The following is a 17994-nucleotide window of genomic DNA, read 5'->3' as shown; positions in this document are numbered from 1 at the left end:
AAGCGAGTGCCAGAGAGCGAAAGAAAAGAAAGCAAGACTTGAAGGGAGGTCCAACGGAAAAGAAAGAGAGCGGCACAAGAAAAGAAAGAGAGATCTAAGAGATAGGGCAAGAGAGAGGAAGACGCGGTCTCTTCAGATACATATAGACATATATATGTATGTGAACAGAGACCAGATAGCGAGGCTTTCCTCTGTGTGTGAAGGTACACGACGGGATCCTCCACCAGCTAGCTAGCTAGCTAGGCAGGTGCCATGAACACCCGTGTCTCTACGAACGAAGGCAAGAAGAAATCGTCAGTTTCCGAATAGATGCATGTATATAGGTACATACATAACTACCTGATAGGTGAGAGCCCCCCCTCCTGTAACGGGAGCAGCATGTATGTGTGAAGATGTATGAATATGCATATGTATGTCGTCATATGCATATATGTACGTAAGTGCGTATGTGTATTTGTCTGTGTGGGTACCTGCGTTGCTGAGTCTGTTCATCCTCTGTGAAGAGACCTGTCTCCCTCCTGATATCTCTTCATCTTCTGTCTTTTTCTTCTTCTTCATTTCCTCCTCCACAGATTTTATTTCATTCTTTTCTTCCCCATCTCCACCCTCGCCTCTGCTTTCTCTTCTTTTGTCTTCATGGAGACAGTCGACTTCTTGCTTTATCTGTGTTTCTTTCTCCTTCTTCTCTTCTTCTCCCTCTCTCTTTCTTGGTGGTTCTTTCACCTCATAGGAAACGACAGAAGAGTCTCTCTGCTCACTATGAATGGCCCCAGAGGATGAATCTAGACAGCCCCTCGACAGATCTCTTTCATTCTCTGTAGATACACCCCGTTCTTCCATTTTCTCTCTCAACTTCCTACTTTTCGCATCGACCGTTTGAAAACAAGAGAAAGAATTCCGAGCCTTCTCTCTTCTTTCTTTGATCTTCTCATGAAGAAGATGCAAGGAAGAGAAAGGTAAAGATTCCTTGCTGCTGACGAGTCTTCTCTCAATGGAACTCCCTAAGTCTCCCTCGTTCGGACTCCTCCTCACAACTTCTTCTTCTTCTTCTCTTTTAGAATCTTTCTTTTTCTCTTGTTCTTCTTCATGTTCATCTTCAAGAAAATGGAGAGAAGATACTTTTTCTTCCTTGGGGTCCTGTCCTTTTCGTTCCTTTCTCTCATCCACGTTTCTTCTCCTATTCCCCTCATGCCGTAACCTCCCCTCTTTCTCTTCTTTCTCCACCTCCGTTTCTTCTTCTTCTTCTTTCTCAGCTTTTCCGTTTGTTTCATATTTTTCCCTACTTCTCCCGCTTGCAGCCTCTTTATCTTCTCTCTCTGCCTCATCGTCTTCTTTATCTTCTTCATTCTCCACAGAAATCCTCCTCTTTTCTCCTCTTCTTCCGTGATCCATGTTTTTCTCTTCTTCTTTCAGATTCTCCCTATCACTCCCTTGTCTCTTCTTTTTCTTCTTCTCCTCCTCCTCCCCCTCTTCTTCTTCCTCTTCTGAAAGCATAAGATAGAGAGAGTTCAGATCTTCGTGTGGAAGATGAAACTCTTTACACATCCACCTCGAGAACACTTTCCGTTCATCGATCTTCTCGAGAAGCTTGACGATCTTCTCACATTCGAGTGAAGCTGTAGAGACCGCCTGCGAGTTTGCATGATACAAAGCCTTCGCTTGGAGAAGAGTCAAGCTCGATCTCTGTCCCTCTCCTGAAAGCACTTTCCTCAGCGTCTTGCGTAATCTCCCAGCCTCGATCACCTCTTGGTCGGCAACGCTATTCGTCAGCCTCTCCAAGAGCTCCAAAGAAGAAATGGAAAAAGATGTAGAGGAGATGTGATCTTCACGTAGTCGATTGCTCTTCCTATTGCTGTTCACCTCCTCCTTCTCCTCTTTTTCCTCTTCATTCTTCTTTTCTGTCTTCTTCTCTTTGTCGTCTCCCTTATCTTCTTCTTCTTTTATCTCTTCATTATCTTTCTCGTTTCTCTCCTCACATGCTCCACTATAGGTAGAACGAGCTGAAGATGCTGAGGAAAACCTCTCTCTTCTCTCTGAAGAGGACGACGTCCTATTGCAAGCCACTCCACATGAAGAAATAGACAAAGAAGAAGAAGATCGAGATTGATGAGAGGAAGAAGAAGAAGCGAAGTGCTCGCTGCGAGAAGAGGAGCCCCCATTTGCTTCTAGAGTTGTTCTCTTTCCCCCTTCTCCTCGTATCTGCGTCTTCTGCATACAACTTCCTGCAAGAGAAGAGGATGAAGAAGAGATCTGAGAAAGAGTCTCGGCCTTCGCTGCTCGAGTTGAAGATAGGGCTCGACGGAGTTCTAGGCGGCTATTCTCAAGCTTGCGAAGTGACATTTCTTGCTGTCTAGAAGAATCCTCGAGAAGACGTAGGAGATACTCACTACAGCCAGTCTTTAGAGCAACAGACACCTCGACAACTTGATGGAAACAAAGATAAAGAAGACCTGGAAAGCACTGGCCTAAAAGAAGGAAATCTCGGTCTTTCATTGCTGAAGAAGAAGAAGATGACGTGAAATGCTGAGAGTGCGAAGAACGCCTCTTCTTTTCTTCGTCTTCGTGGCGTGTTGTCCTTCTCTCTTGCCTCTCTTCCTTACCATCTAGAGTGCTAGGAGAATGTCTATCGCCTTGAGGAGAAGAAGAGGAACAGGAAAGCTGGCGAGAGCTGCTATGAGATAAGGCTCTGGTGTTTCTAAAGAGACTGTTTGACTGGGAGGTAAGCTCAGAAGAAGAACATTGATGGATCGGGGATGAAGGAGGGTCAGAAGTTGGCAAAGAAGAAGAAAGAAAAGAGAAGGAAAGAATATGCGATATAGATTCAAGAGAGAGAGGAAAAGACTCAAGAGAAGAGAGGGACGGATCGCTGAGAAGATGAAAATAAGAAGAAGAAGAAGAGGAAGATGAAGAGGAAAGAAAGTGATGTGACGCAGCGATAAAGGCTTTACGGTAGGAATCGAAGCCGTGCATAGTGAGACGGAGATATTCTGAGAGCTTTCGCATGCGCCGATAACTTTGTCGTAGAGGATTACAGAGACATTCGGCTTCTTGGAGAAGCCGTGAAAGCACCAAACCTGAAGAGGAAAGAAAGAAAGAAGAAAGCAAAAGAAAGGAGACATACAGACCACAGACAGAAGGAAAAAGATATATAGGAATGAAAAAGAAGAAGATGAGCAAGACAGATGACAAGGTGAGAGAGCGAGAGAATGAAATGAATTTGGAGTTCGAAGAGTGAGGTAGTTCCACCGCTAAAGAAAGGAAGGTGTTTCATACAATCTTTACATATGGATCGACGATAGAGATCGATAAATATAGACACAAGGTGTACATACACCATACATCTATGCATCTCTCTCTCTCTCTACATATACACCCATGGTGTATAGACACCTGAAGACTTCAGAAAGAAGAAAAGAGAGATACGCTTGAAGAAGAGCGACGAAGAGGTCTTGTCGAATTTCCACGTTATGTAGATCCCTCCGCATCATCTGCCTCAACTTTCATGACTGTAGAGAAAAAGAAGAAAGAATCTCCACCTATAGACACACTCAAGAGATATACCTATGGTATGTGAAGGTCCTTCTCGTTCTCTTTCTTCTTCTTTCTCTTCTTCGTTCTTCTCAACCCTCTCTGCAAAAAGATCGTCAAGATGAGATGACGGCCTCGCAGCGACAGGAGGAGAAGAAGTTCGAAAAGAAGAAGAAGAAGAGAGTCTCTTCGGCTTGGATGGGTCTAGAGACGGGGTGGTCTTCTTGTTCCTTCGATCATCATCTGTAGAAGGACAGAAAAAAGATGAAGAAGAGGAAGAGGACGAAGAAGAAGAGAAAGACAACGAGGACGATGCTTGCCAAGGGCCAGGGCGGTCACGCGTATCTTCTTCTCCTTCTTTTTCATCTTCTCTCTCTTCTTCGTCTTCTTTTTCCACATGGAGAGAGAAGGTAAGAGAAGAGAATGACAGGGAAGGGCGAGAGGAAGGAGAGAAAAGAAGAGAGGTTTGATCTGAAAAGTCGATTGCTTTCTTTTGCAGAGACAAGCCTTCTTCTTTAGCTTCTCCATCTCCAAGTGAAGACTGCAGAACAGGAGACGTCTGACACGAGAAGACAGGGGGAGAAGAAGAAGAAGATGAAGAAGAAGAAGGAGCAGAAGAAGGAGATGGAATAGGTTGTTGACTCTCTCTTCCTCTACACGGTGTATCTTGACTTGGAGTGAAGAGATGATGAGTAAAAGACGACCATGTGCAAGGAGCAGGGGTGCATTGCTGTATAAATAGTGAAGACGAAGATGCGATGACCGAGGAAATGTTTTCCCTATGCGAAACAGAATTCGATAGAGAAGAAGGACAGATAGAATGAGAGGAGGAAGAAGAAGAAGAGGAAGACTGAAGAGTTACCTCCTGCCTTCCTTTCAGTATGACGGGGGGAGAGAAAGGAGAAGAAGACAGAGAAGGAGAAGAAGAAGAGAGAGAAGGAGAAGAAGAAGAGAGAGAAGGAGAGAGATCATTCAAGAGACTATGATGACGTGTTTCAGAAGGAGAAGGCGAGGAAGAAGGAGTGAGAGAAGAAGAGATTAAAGGAGCTAAATGGAACGTATGGAAGTCATCTTCTGTACAATCTACGTCATTCGTCTCTCCTCTTGTTCTTCTTTCTTTTCCCCCGTTCATCTCCTTTTCATCTCCTTTATCTTCATCTCCTGGCGAGTGCGATCCTCCTCCCCCTCTCTCTTTGTCAAGGTCTTTTCCTCCTCCTCCTCCTCTTTTTTTCTCTTGTTCTTCTCCTTCTCTCCCGTGTTTCATGTGTCGGTCTTCTCTTCGACAGGCGGCCTGATCTTCTTCTTGATCATCTTCTTCTTGAAGAGACTGAATGACTAAAGGTAAGAGCTCTTGCTGAACTTTTCCTAGACCTGCTTCAAGAAAGTTCTCCACCTTCTCTTCCGCAGAAGTTAGGCGGGAGAAGATAGAGAAAAATGTGAGAAGTAGTCGTTTCTGCTTTTGAAGAAATGACCTCTCCAAAAATTCCTGTTCCTCTGCATACACATGGGCTAAAACAGCTGTTAAAGAAGCTTTCGCACGAGCTGTACATACACCTGAAATACCATAATCACGCTTCGCCTGGATATACTGCTGAAACAACTGATTTGCACGACATTCTTGGCGACGAAGATTCGATGACACACAAGAAGAGGAAGAAGAAGAAGATGAAGAAGATGAGGAAGCGTTCATTCTTGAGCGATCTTCTCTTTTCCCCCCTTCTGATACTACCACACTTCCTCTTCTCCTTCTATGGCTACTCATATGACTAGCACTACTACTATTACGATTACTGCTACTTTTTCTTCTTTCTTCTTCTTCTTCTCGTTCTTCATGTTGAATCTCTCCATCTTCTTGATCCGTTTGATGCTTCAAGGAGGGGAGATGACTTGAATTCTCATCCCTAGGCTTCTTCTTATGGTGTGAAGTGTGGAGAAGCTCTTTCTCTTCTGTTTCTTCTTTTCTTCCATCGAGAGAAGAGCAAGAATTTGAGAGAGAGAATAAAGAAGCCTTTGACGCCTCATGTCTGGTATCACCTTCTCTTAATTCATACACTTGTGTCTCTCCTCTTTCGCTGTCTTTCAGGTGACGGTAGGGAATGCTAACGAACAGATCTTCTTCATCTTTCTCTTTCTCGCCAGCATCTTCTTCTTCTTTGCCTTTTTGCTTCATCTTTGATCCATCACTATCCTTTCTCTCAGCACCCCTGGACGTTGTCTCGACGCTTCTTTCTTCTTCTTCTTCTCTATCTACAGATGACGAAGGAAAGAGAGTCTTCTTCCTTTGTCTTTGTAAAAGATGAAGATTTCTTCGTTGATCCTCCAGCCTGTTAAGCTTGCTGCTGCTTCTCATAGTATGACTTGCTGAGCTAAGAAGAGATGCTCTCCTTCCTTCTTCTCCACCTCCACCGGCTGTATGTACACCGGAACTACAAGTCATAGACGAAGAAGAAGAAGATGAAGAAGAAGAACAACGAAGAGAAGAAGAAAAAGAGGATGACGAGGAAGAAGAAGAAGAAGAAAAGACAGAAGAATTGAGCTGCTGGGTTTTCAGCTGTTCTCTTGTTAAGATGGCAGCTTCAGCGTCTTTAGCAATTTTCTCATATCGCAGTCGGCATCTCTTCTTCTTCTCTGAAAGAATGCGATAGCTCTGCGTCAGTTTGGGAAGAAGATCCTCTAGCCGCTCTCTCTCTTTCTGTGCTATATGCTGTTGTTCTCTTGACAGGCGTGCGAGATGGTTGAACGCAGCTTGGGCTTGTAGATGTTCCTCTAATCGAGCGCTAGATAAGATATAAAACGATGTAGACACCTTGTCTAGACATAACCTACAAGGAGCTAGCTGACGTTCTATCCTAGATCCATGATGACAATGAGATGAATGAACAAAATGAGAAGAAGAAGTAGGCTGCGGTCCTACGATAGGAGAAGAAGAAGAACAGGGCAAGAAGAAAGTCGCAGGAGTAGATAAAGAAGAGAAAGAGGAAAAGGGAGAAGAATAAGAGTGAGAGAGACCTGGATCTGGATTAGACGAATCTGCTTGGTTACGAAAAGAAGAAGAAGAGATCTTCCTCGTTGCATGAAGACTTCTTCCTTTCTTAATAGAGTCATTCTTCTCCTCTTTCTCACGACGATCAACCCAACAAGAGGTAGACTCTTGTCCTTCTTCTTCTTTCCTTCCGCTGTCTATACACCTGACTCTCCGACGAATGTTCTCTTCTTGAACGGCATTTCCCCCGCCCTCTTCTCCTTCTTTCCTGTCTAACTCTTCATCTACATCCTCATCTCTTCTTTCTTCTTCCTCTTTTCCTTCACGGCTCTCCTCTTTTCTTCTTCTCCTCCTCCCCCTCTCTTTCTTCTTCTTCGTTTCTTCTTCTTCTTCGTTCTCTCTTAACTTGTTTACTCCTGATACCCCTTCCTCATCAGCACAACTCTTCTTCTCCTTCTTCTCCCCCCCCTCTTCCTCAGCTTGTTCATTTCTCCTATCACCCCCATATTCATCTTCTTCTTGTTCTTCTTCTCCTCCCTCCCCCTTCGCCCCCTTTGTTCTCCTCCTCTCCTGCTGGCTTTTCCATCCTTGTTCTTCTTCTTCTTTCTCTTCCTCTTCTTGTTTAGTCTGGCGATGAAGATAGAAGAGCGAAACCAATTCTTCGAGAGACTGCAGACGATTCTCTTTCTCAAGATTCTTCCCTGAGGAAGAAGGGAGAGAACAAGGAGGTCTATGAGAAGAGGAAGAAGAAGAAGAAGAGCATTCACATGCTAAGGCTCGTGTTTTGCGAAGAGACGTAACTAGGTGCCCTTCAGCAGTAGCTAGGTCTGTACAGAGCTTCTCAAAGACCTTTAAGACATTTCTCTGGTGATCTAGTAAACGGAGAAACGGCTGAAGAGGATGATCTATATCGAGCCAAATAGCAGACGATGGAGCAGAAAGGACAGGATGATGCTGAAGAGACGAAGATGAAGAAGACGAAGATGAAGAAGAAGAAGATCCGTATGAATCTGATAAAGCCGGCGACATTCTTTCTTTCTGTCGTTGGCAAAGAGAATGCAAAGAAGATGAAGAAGGAGAAGGAGAAAGAATCTGAAGAGATGAGACCACGAAGGGGAAGGAAGAAAAGATCTTATCTATCCATTAGACGAAACAATGGAGAACGTAAGAAAGTTAGGCAAGATCTTTCCTTCTCCCTCATTAATGTCTTTTTCCTCTTCTACTTCTCCTCGTTACAAGGACGGGTGTCTAAGGAAATCTTTCCTAGGAGAAAAACTCGACATAAAGGAACTTCTCTCTCTCTTTCTCTCTCTCCCTCCTGTGAGAATCTATTTCCATCTAGCAAAGACAAGAAGTCTTCTGTCTTTCTCTTTCTCCTGTTGAGAAAGAGTATAGAAAAAGAAAGAAAGAGAGAGGTGCAAATCAATCGAGAGAAAGAAGAGAAGAGAAAGGACAGCAAAAAAGTTAGGAGGAAATTTCTTCTTCAAAAGAATGTGAATGTGGTTGGCGAGGATGATCTATATCAAGCCAGATAGGAGAGGGGGAGAAGAAGAAAGACTCTAACATAGTTCCCCCTCTTCCTCTCCCTTCTTTTGGCGGTTGCGCAAGGAGCAAAGAAAGAAGAAGAAAAGGAAGAGCGAAGAAAAGAGAGAGAAGAAAGAGAAACGATACGAAGAAGAGGAAGGAACGAAAGTGTGCGGGAGAGACAGAGACGCCAAGAAGGAAAGAAGAGAAGATGTGCGAATGAAAAGAAGAGAAGGTAAGATGGGAAAAGATCACGAGGAGAGAGAGAAGATGATGTATGACACCATAGTCACATAAAGGTAGAAAGAGAACAGCTTGTCATAGAATATAGAAACAACGAGAAAACGATTGAAAGAGAAGAAAGAAAAGACAGAGAGAGAGAAAGAAAGAAAGAAAAGAGCCACCCCAATTTGCCTGTACACACATGCTTCGATTCCTCGTCTCTACATTTTTCCTAAAGGAATGAACAAGAAAGCGTACCTGTCCGGAGAAAAGCTGAGAGAAAGAGGTCATCTCTCCGAAGAAGACAGGAAAGAAAAAGAGAAGAAGATGAGGAGGTAGCCGAAGGGCGATACACATACAGACTGCAGCCTAGTTCCCATGTGGAAAAGACGAAGAAAAGAGACAAGATTCAGCGACCTGCTTTTCAATGGAACAACCGCTGTCTCTTTGACAAAGACAATATAGATAAATAGATAGATAATAAACGAATAGATAAATAGATAGATAAATCAATAGACAGACAAATGCTTCCTCTCTTTTCTCTCTCCGTCAGTATGACTTCTCTTCTTTGACCAAGAAGAGCGAGGAGAAGGAGAACAGGAGAAGATTTGGAGAGAAGAAGAAAACATGAAGAAAGCCCTTCGATGTGAATTTGAATGGAAAAGAGAGAAAGAGGACATTCTTTCTCTTTGAAGAAGGAGCTTGTTGCCCGAGAGGAAGAAAAGACACAGAAGAGAACCGAAGAAGATGCGGCTCTTATTATGGTGGAGAGAGAGAGGTTGAGAATAGACAAGAGGAAGGAGAGAACGAAGAAGAGATCTCTCTCTTCAGCAAGAAAGGAAAGAGAAAAGAAACAAACAAAAAAAGAGAGAACTCGGGTAGAAAGAAAGAACAAGAGAGACGAAAAGAAGAACACTACGAATGAGAAAGAAAATAAACAAGCAACTCCCCGTTAAGTCCGAAGAAGAGGAAGAAGAGTGAGCGGTGAGTTAGTAAACAATCTCTCCTTCTAAGGGGCGCCAGTTGCAGTATCTGTCTCTTCTTTTCACAAGATACACAGCCTAACCCATTGTTTTTCTTTCTTTCCTTCTGGAGAATGTTTCTTTTCTCCCTTTATATCTCTAGAGACGGGGACATCTAATAGAACAATTGCAAGGACAAAGAGAAGATGATGGAGAAGGAGGTCTCGAAGCCGTCAAGAAGCACTCCTTCCTGGGTTCTCGAGTCCGTTGATACGGGCCAGCCGGCCATTGCAGCTACGGACTGTTGCCGTATTTAGCGAAAGTTTTCATTTACTCTCTCAGAAAGAAAGAAAGAAGGGAATGAACTTGAAAGAGAGAAAGAAGAGAGAAAGAAAGGGACGCCTTCCTTCTTCTCGAGCCTATCGAACTCTTGCTCTTCTTCCTTTCTCTTCTTTCTTTGTCTGTCTTTTCTTCCTTTGTCCTTCACTTCATTCCTTCTCTCTGTTGAGAATTTTGTTGACGTCTCTCCTAGAGAAAAGCAAGGAGGAAAGACAAACAAGGTAGATTCTCACTGAACTAAATAGAGAGAGAGAGACACTCCCGCTTCACTCTTCTTCGTCTCCAATAGAAGACAGAGAAGGAGATCTTTTCTACAAGGAGCGCATTCCTTACTCTGTTTTCTTCTGCTTTCTCGCCATTTTGCTCTTCTTTAGGTCACTCTTGCCTTCTGGGTGATGGATAGATTTGTCAGATTGATACAGAGCTTTCTCTGTGAAGTAGTAAAAGGTCACGAAAGAAAGAAGGAAAGAAAGCGTTCCCTGGGACTCTTCTTGTTTCCCTTATCTTTCTTTCTTCTGCCCGTAGAGAAAAGAAGAAGGAGATTCTCATGGCGTATCGATTCTTCTCCTTCTATCTCTTAGAGCTCTCTCTCCTGCCAATACATAACGTTCATGTCTTGCGAAGCAGAGCGAGAGAGAGTTAATACACCGATCTTCTTGACCTTTGTAGATCGAGATGAACATACAAACATACATCTATAGATATACAGATAGATAGATAGATTGAAGAGATAGGTAGGATAAAAACAGATTACAGGTGAATAGATAAATTACAGACAGGTAAAGATAGAGAGATTGAAGATATATATAGATAGACAAAAAGCGAAGTAGACAGACTACACAGAAGTAGACAGATAGCTCGACAGATTCAAGCCAGCGCAAAGACAGTTGGACTAAAGCCAGGGTAAAAGTAGATAGCTTGAAAGTGGATAGGTAAAGATAGATAGATAAAGATATATAGAGTAGTATGAGTGTAATTGGTAGTGATGGGGTTTGATAGGCGGGGATAGAAGAGTTTTGAGGTCACTGCGCTTCCAAACCGAAAAGCACCCAGCAAAGACCGACTAAACTCACCAACTCTCATCTTTGCCCATCTATGTAAGCTATCTATCTTTAATCTATCTACCTGTCTTTGTCTATCTACCTATCTGTTTCTCTCTGTCTGATCTATCCACCTTCAATCTATCTATTTATCTATCTTTCTATCTCTGATCTACCTATCTTCTACTACTACTACAACTGACAGAGAGAGAAAAAGACACACTGTTTCTTCGTTAAATATCTGCTTTAGTAGAAAGGAATATCTAACAGTCTTCTTTCTTCTTCTTAGACCGTCTAGAGAGTCAGTCATTCTTCTCAAAGTAGAAAGTACCGAACCATGAAAGAAGAAAAACCGTCAAAGGAGAAAGTAGAGCAAGGAGAGATAATATAAGAGCTCCGGTGTTTCAGTGCCTTTTCAGTAGGCGATCTGTTTCGTCTTAGTCGCGATAGAAGCAGAAAGAAAGCTCAGCGAGTTCTCTTACAAAAAGTAGACAATCTAGTGAAGAGGCTTCTAATCTTGAGGAGGTATAGCGACACCCGATCGCTCTTGAAGTGAGACAGAGGGAGTCAAGCTTCGGGTGTCTATGCTCTCAACGTACGATGCTGAGGTGTATGTACACCCGAAGACTCTCGCGCCTGGTGTATGTACACCCGGACAATCTCGCGCCTGGTGTATGTACACCCCGACAATCTCTCTCCAAGTGTACATACACCCGGACAATCTCTCTCCAGGTGTATGTACACCCGAACAATCTTTTTCCTGGTGTATGTACACCCGAACAATCTCTCTCCTGGTGTATGCACACCAGATATCCCTTCGAACTGATAAACGCTCATCGTTTGTCTCGAGTAACGTATACGGAAAGCAGCGTTATTTTATGAAGGTGCCCCGACACGGGTTTTGTTGGAACTCCTGTTTCTCTCTCCTTCTTCTCTTTTGTTAGACAAGCAAATACACCGACTCCATATATACGTGCATGTACGTGTATACCTTATCCAGAGAGAAGTCTAAATACCGCACACAGATAGGCAAGTATCAATCATCATACCCCTTTCTAGCTCAACCTTGATTCATGACAAGAAAGACCTCTACATTGTTTTCTTTCATTCTTCCAAAAGCCTTCATCTCCAGTAAGTAAAAGAAGGTAGACAAGATATGCACTAGGTAGACACGATGAAGCTGTACGAGCACACGGGAGACACAACGGTAAATCTCTCCAAGAAGAAAAAGAAAAAGAAGCAGACGAGAGAAAAGATGACTCGTCGAATACGCTACTCAAATTCTGCATACAAAAAAGAAAACATACACACCCAACAGAAGAAGACATTGAGAAACAGCAATATAGATAGACAGACGGAGCGACAAGAGATAGTCGAGGTTCTTTCTATCTATCTATCTATCAATCTTTCTATCTATCGCTAATCTTCTCTTCTTAGAAAGGCAGTCTACTAGGATGTGACCCCCTGCATTTGGGTGACTTAAGGAAATTATTCTTCTCTTTCTATTGCGCGATACATACACATACACTCCTGCGTCTGTATGCACCACGCTGTACTATCTTCTGATGAGCTGCACATGTCTAAATATATACAGCAACAAGTTATCTGCATGTATAGAGGTTCTTGCCTAAGTCGGAGCATACAAGTTTGTCATGTTTTCTATGTATAGAAAGAAGAAGCAGACAGTTTTTCGCTGGGGTGAAAGATATGGATCGAGACAGACAGAGCGCTAGAAAGAAAGGAAGGAGATTTCTTCCTCGTCAGTCATGTTCACTTACTGTCTTTTGGTTAAAGTTCCATAAGGAGTCATCGTACAAGCCATTCACATCGATCTCTCCTCGGAAACATAATTGACATAGTGACACTCTTTCTCTCTTTCTCTCCCCGTCTTCCTCTTCCTTTCTCTCTTTCTTTTTCTTCTTTCCTTCTTCTTCTTCATGGAGACAACAGTTTTTCTTCTTCTCCTTCTCTGAGACGTTATTCTTTCTCTTCGTATCTAACTCTTCCTTTGAAAATCTCTCTTTGTCGATCGCTTCGTTCACCCTTCTGTCCTTGTATGAACTTGAAAAGAGAGAGGCCACCTCAACACAAGAAGAAGAAAAGAAGAAAGATGGAGGAGAAGAAGAACGATGGATAGGTACTTTCTGAGATGTCTTTAAGACATTAGAGCATGTAGAAGGAAAGTTGGTTTGAAGATCCTCAAGAAAAAACCGTAAGATGCAACTGAGAGGAAGAGGCGAAAAAGTCTTGTTCGCAGATTGCAACTTGTTCTCCTTCTTTATCACATTCGACTGAGAAAGAAAGGCTTCATATCGAGTGTATATACAGTCAAACAAAGAGTTGGCTGGAGACGTCTCAGGGCTGGAGAGAGTCGTGGAAGGAGACGGATGATGGTAAGAGACGAGAGAGAAAGAAGAAGAAGAAAAGTGTATCTTCTTCTCTTCTTCATCGGTGTTCTGCTTCTTCTCCTCCGTCAGATCTCTCTTCGGCGGTGCCTTTTCTAAGTCCACAGAAGGAGGAAGAGAGAAAGTTGAAGATACAGGAGGCAGGGGGATTGTGGCTATGTAAGGCTGGATTGAGAGAGAAGGGGTTCGGGTGTACCTACAGTACAGAGCAGCTTCCTTTGAGGAAATCGAAAGAAACGGCCGACTTAAAGAAAACAAGGGATTGAATCTGAAGAGAAAGACAGAAGAAAAGCGAGAAGAAAGAGAATGAAAGATGTACAGAAAAGAAATAACGTGAAATCTCTATCGTGGAAAAAGGGGGGTGAGAGGAGGAAGAAACACATCGTACATGGAGAGTCAGATAGGCAGACCTCCAATCCTATACATACAGGTCTATCTATCTATCTAGGCCTGTATCTTTAATCTATCTCTAGAGTGACGGATAGACTGAGAAAGAGAATGAGAGGAAGAAGAAGCCATATATCGCGTTAGAAACAAAACACCTCAAGAGAAAAGGACAGAGAAAGAAGAAAAGATGGAGAAGAAAAATGATGAGATGTGCCTGCCTTCTATTCTCTCCTGCAGGTTCATACAGAGCCAATATGAAACCTCGCAGAAAAGGAAGACGGAAAGAACAGCTACTACTTTTCTTCTTCTTCTATGAGTTGCCAACTTTACCTAGGTACCTTTTTACAAGAGAGATTCCTTAAATACAAACCAGCCAGACACCCCTCAGTAAAGTATACGAAGATGTCTGCTATCCCGCCTCTCTCCCTCGTCGTCTTCTCTAGTCGCTCTTTCTTTTCTTCTTCTGCGAAACGTTTTAATCTTCTTTTTCACGAAACAAAGAACACGCTGACGACATTGTTAAAGAAAAGAAGATGAAGAGAGACAAGAAGCAAAGTATCTATCTCTCTTTTATGAGCTATGTAACCTTCACTCTAGGAGCTCATCTTTCCGCAGTCAAACCTACCTGATATCTTGAAGAGAAGATTCGCTTCTCAGCCCAGAGCCGTCTCCACTGCATGCACGTTGTAGGAGACGGCATGCAAGGGTCGAGCTATTATCACCATAGCATAAGATAGGAGAGGAATAAGAGAAGATTTCTTTTCCTTCTTCTGCTGTCGCGTCTCCTCCGATCCCTTGAGTGTCTTCGCTTGCCGAAGAAGGAGACAAAGAAGAAGAGGAAGACAAGAAAGAAGATGAAGAACGAGAGGCGGAGTTCAAAGAGATAGAGGGATAGAGAATATGAAGGTTTTCTTCAGAGAGAAGACGTGAGGAAGTTCGCTGGAAACGCCGTAGAAAGAAATGAACAAGAACGCGAAACCTGAGAGAAAGAAGAAAAAAACGAAAGGACTATAGAATGAAATGAGAAGATAAGTGAAGAGAACTGAAGAAGAGAGGAGAAGAAAGAAAGAAAGAAAAGATCTCCAAACCGTAGTATGGATGAATAGGATGTCTACCTATAGGAGAAAATAAAGTACGTGAGAGACGTCCAAACTGGAGACGCAGGAGTTTATCTCTCTCTCTCTGTAGGGAAAGCCAATCTACGAGAAGACGTCATAAAGCCAAACACAGCATACACAAAAATTATTCGAACATAAGCCCGCTATGACACACTAGGATAGATAGATCAAGGATATATAGATCAAAGATAGATAGATAGATTAAGGATAGATAGATCGATGCTGTGGGATGTATTGATGTGTGTATACTATGTCTGTGTCTTCTGTGATGTCCGGCGTATGTCTTCCGTGAAAGTACGGAAAGCTCATTAGCTGTCTTTTCTCGTGAGTGAAGTGGGGTCTTTTATGAGATCTAGTGCCCTTCTCTCGAGCTTTGTGTTTCTTGTCAATATCTATCTATCTATCCTTAATCTATCTATCTATCCTTAATCTATCTATCTATCCTTAATCTATCTATCTATCTATCTTTAATCTATCTATCTATCTATCCATGATAAGGTGTAGGGAGGGAGGTTTTTCTTACGTGATGATTCGTAGGAGTTCGTCAAATGCTGATGGATCTTCAAGGAGAATTTCGGAGAGCAACAGACGGAGGATTCTCGTCTCTCGAGTGAAGGGAGACCTCACTACCCAGTTGTACCTATCTTCATCGACACACAAAGATGGAGAAGAGGCGGGGGGTGGAGAAGAAGATGGAGGGGGGAAAGAACAAGAAGAGGGAGGGGGGGGAGCACAAGGAGTTGAAGGGGGGGTGAAGAAGGCAGCACCTGGGCTAAGGACATGAAACGTGACTCCCCCTCCGTCTCCAAGACTTTGAACATACTGTCCTATCTCCAAAGCTAGAAGAGAAGAGGAAAAAGAAGATTTTCCCGTGAAATCTTCTTCTTGCTTAGGAGTCGAGGCGGTCGATGAGGAAGATGAAAGAGAAGAAGAAGACGGACAGGAAGAAAGAGAGCTAGGAAAAAGAGACTGCAAATCAACATGCAAGGCAACGAGAGGCAGAGAAACAGAAGTAGGAGATACAACACTCGGTGACCTTTCATGATCTTTCTTCTGACTACATTTCACATCGGTATCCGACGGTTTCATATTCCCTTCTTCTTTCTCTTCTTCTCTCCTATTAGAATTTCTTCTTTCATCTTTCCCCTTGTCCTTCTCCCTCATCTTTTCTTCTTTTTCTTCTCCTCCGCCTTGTCCTCTGCGACCGTTTGAACCGCATCTTCGCTCTCTCTGTTCTTTCCCTCGTCTTCTTTTCTCAGATTTCTCGGCCTTCTCTTTAAGAAACCTCTGCATCAAACTTAAGAGAGAAAGAGACGAAGCACCTCCCGAGACAGCCACATACCAACGCAGTTGTGCATCTTCTTCTTCTTCATTTTCGACAGGCTCTCTAGCCTTTAAAGTCATCTGAAGTAAAGAGGGGTTCTTCTCTTCTTTTTCCTCTTCGTCTTCATTCCTTGAGGAGTTAGAGAGAGGCTGTACAATCTCTTGACATCTTTCTTTAGCTTGTAGTTCTTTCCTGTCTTCATCTTCTTGTTCTTTTCCTCCTTCTGAAGAGAAATCTTTCTTCCATGAACTCGAGGTAGATTTTACTTCGCCCCGTGAGAGACCTCGTTCTATCTCCCTCGTAGGAACCCCTTGATCTTCATGTGCTTCTCTCGTCTCTCTCTTCGTCTCCTCTACAGAGCTGGACTTGGCCTCTGCAGTTGAGAAGTCCTTCGCTTCTTCTGTATGCCTAAGATCTGACGAAGCGCCTCTTGCGACGCCTTCTTTAGCAAGAGATGAAGAAGAAAAACGAGAAGAAGAAGGACAAGCGTCCGCGTGTAAGTGTCTTGGGCACGGAAGAGTGACGAGAGCTAGAGAGCTAGGCTTTTGAGTCGGTTCTGTCGAGGAAGACACAGAGGTATGTAGAGAAGAATGAAGAGGTGAAGAAAGGTTTTCTTCTGGTAAGAAAGATGGAGATGAGGAAAGATTTCTCTTAGTGAGAGAAAGACGAAAAGGTTCTCTCTGAATCTTACCTAAGTTAGCTGTACATACACCTGAAACAAGTTTGAGGAAACATTCTTTACAGCATTTCTCCCGGCAATCGCAAATCGCAAGATTCGTTTTACACTTATAGCAGAGATACCTCCCATTTTCAAGAGGTTTTCTTATAGGCTTCTTCACACACGAGGAAGACCCGGAAGAAGAAGAAGAAGAGAGAGAAGAAACATGACTGTCTCCAGGGGTATCTCCTTTCTTCGTCTTCTTTGCAGTGTTCGTCGGGTGTACGTACAGAGAAGACATGATGAAGGAGAGGAAGAAGGAACAGAAAGAGAAGAAACATAGACGCTTTTCGAGAAGAGATGGAGAACACAGATTCGTATAGAGAAAGAAGCGAGTCAGGAAAGAAAGGCCTTGAAGCTTCTTTATCAGATGGTAGGGAAGAAGAAGAAAGATGAAGAGAATAAAACAAGTTGCAAGTAGTTCCTGAAGAGAGACTTCGTGGAAGACAGACAAGGGAGAAAGGTTTACATTCGTCTTCCGAAAGAAGCATGGTAAAAGAAGCAAGATCTTCTTATCGGCTTATTTATCTATCAGTCTATCGAGATCTTCTCTATACACTCCGCCTACCTACGAATCTATCTAGATCTTCTCCAGATTCCTCGCCTCCCTACGAATCGGGCCAGATGTTCTTTAGACATTCTGGTCGATAAATTCCGTCTCTCCTCTATGCTCAAGTCTTTTCTTTCCGTGGAGATGAAAAGCTATAGAAGGAAAAGGAAAACTTGCGTCTTCCCCAATGATTAGTCTCGATCTTTATCAATCGACATAAATCGAGTAAGATGCGCATGCAAATGCATGTCCCACTGTCCCGCGGAGACACCCGGCAAGGAGACGAGCGAGAGAGACAAAATACGGTCAACGATTCTCTCTCTCGTATCGAGAAATCGTCTCTCCCTCAAGAGATCTTTGAAGAGAGAGAGACAGAAAGAATGGAAAGAAGCAAGACTAAATTTGAGATGTTTCTGCAATTGAAATAGAGGGTTTATTTTCAAAGAAGAGAAGAAGAGAAGCTTCTGTCTTCTAAGGAAGCCTACGAAGGTGGCGGGTCGCCGGGATAGCTCAGTTGGGAGAGCGTCAGACTGAAGATCTGAAGGTCCCTGGTTCGATCCCGGGTCACGGCAGCTGTACACTTAGTATCTGATCCTTCAGTTCGTGCCAAGCTCTTGATTGCCTACGAAGCGAATTCATTCACGAAATCGGTGTTGGCAAAACCTTCGAAAGGGTTGCGAGTTCGAAATTTCATGTTGCATGATGGTCTTGTCGTTTACAAGAGGCAAGGGGTCTTTAGAGTGTACGTGCCGGCAGCCGCTCGCAAGCACATCTTACGTTTGTTTCATGACTCGCTGACTGCAGGCCACCCGGGGGTGAAGAAGACCTTCAAAGCGATCCGCAAGAAATTCATCTGGCATAGTATGCGGACCGATGTGCATGAATATGTGACAA

General features: G+C 43.3%; 2 protein-coding genes across 2 annotated transcripts; both read right to left on the bottom strand.

Annotated features, from left to right (window-relative positions):
- Positions 1 to 177: 177 nt before the first annotated feature.
- CSUI_000311 (gram domain-containing protein) lies at positions 178 to 9404 on the bottom strand. Its single transcript, XM_068060545.1, has 2 exons — positions 3562 to 9404; positions 178 to 3074 (listed from the first exon to the last, which is right to left on the bottom strand). Exons 1-2 carry the CDS (start codon positions 7538 to 7540, stop codon positions 295 to 297), a joined length of 6759 nt encoding a protein of 2252 aa, XP_067927480.1. The 5' UTR covers positions 7541 to 9404; the 3' UTR covers positions 178 to 294.
- Positions 9405 to 11416: 2012 nt separating this feature from the next.
- On the bottom strand, positions 11417 to 17267 carry CSUI_000310 (uncharacterized protein). Its single transcript, XM_068060544.1, has 4 exons — positions 15032 to 17267; positions 14016 to 14369; positions 12377 to 13271; positions 11417 to 11881 (listed from the first exon to the last, which is right to left on the bottom strand). Exons 1-4 carry the CDS (start codon positions 16789 to 16791, stop codon positions 11654 to 11656), a joined length of 3237 nt encoding a protein of 1078 aa, XP_067927479.1. The 5' UTR covers positions 16792 to 17267; the 3' UTR covers positions 11417 to 11653.
- Positions 17268 to 17994: the final 727 nt, after the last annotated feature.

Source organism: Cystoisospora suis, assembly GCF_002600585.1.
Source record: "Cystoisospora suis strain Wien I chromosome Unknown contig_133, whole genome shotgun sequence".
NCBI classification, from domain to species: Eukaryota; Apicomplexa; class Conoidasida; order Eucoccidiorida; family Sarcocystidae; genus Cystoisospora; species Cystoisospora suis.
The sequence above is the reverse complement of the archived record's forward strand: the minus strand, read 5'-3'. Positions and strand labels throughout refer to the sequence as shown.

Coding starts and splice junctions, on each gene's coding strand:
- CSUI_000311 (XM_068060545.1), bottom strand. CDS start 7,540: ATGTCGCCGGCTTTATCAGATTCATACGGATCTTCTTCTTCTTCATCT. Junction 3,075..3,561: donor AGGACCTTCACATACCATAG/GTATATCTCTTG, acceptor TTTCCTCTTCAG/GTTTGGTGCTTTCACGGCTT.
- CSUI_000310 (XM_068060544.1), bottom strand. CDS start 16,791: ATGTCTTCTCTGTACGTACACCCGACGAACACTGCAAAGAAGACGAAG. Junction 13,272..14,015: donor TCTTCTCTTCAAGATATCAG/GTAGGTTTGACT, acceptor CTTTCTCTTCAG/ATTCAATCCCTTGTTTTCTT. Junction 11,882..12,376: donor GGAACTTTAACCAAAAGACA/GTAAGTGAACAT, acceptor TTTTGTATGCAG/AATTTGAGTAGCGTATTCGA.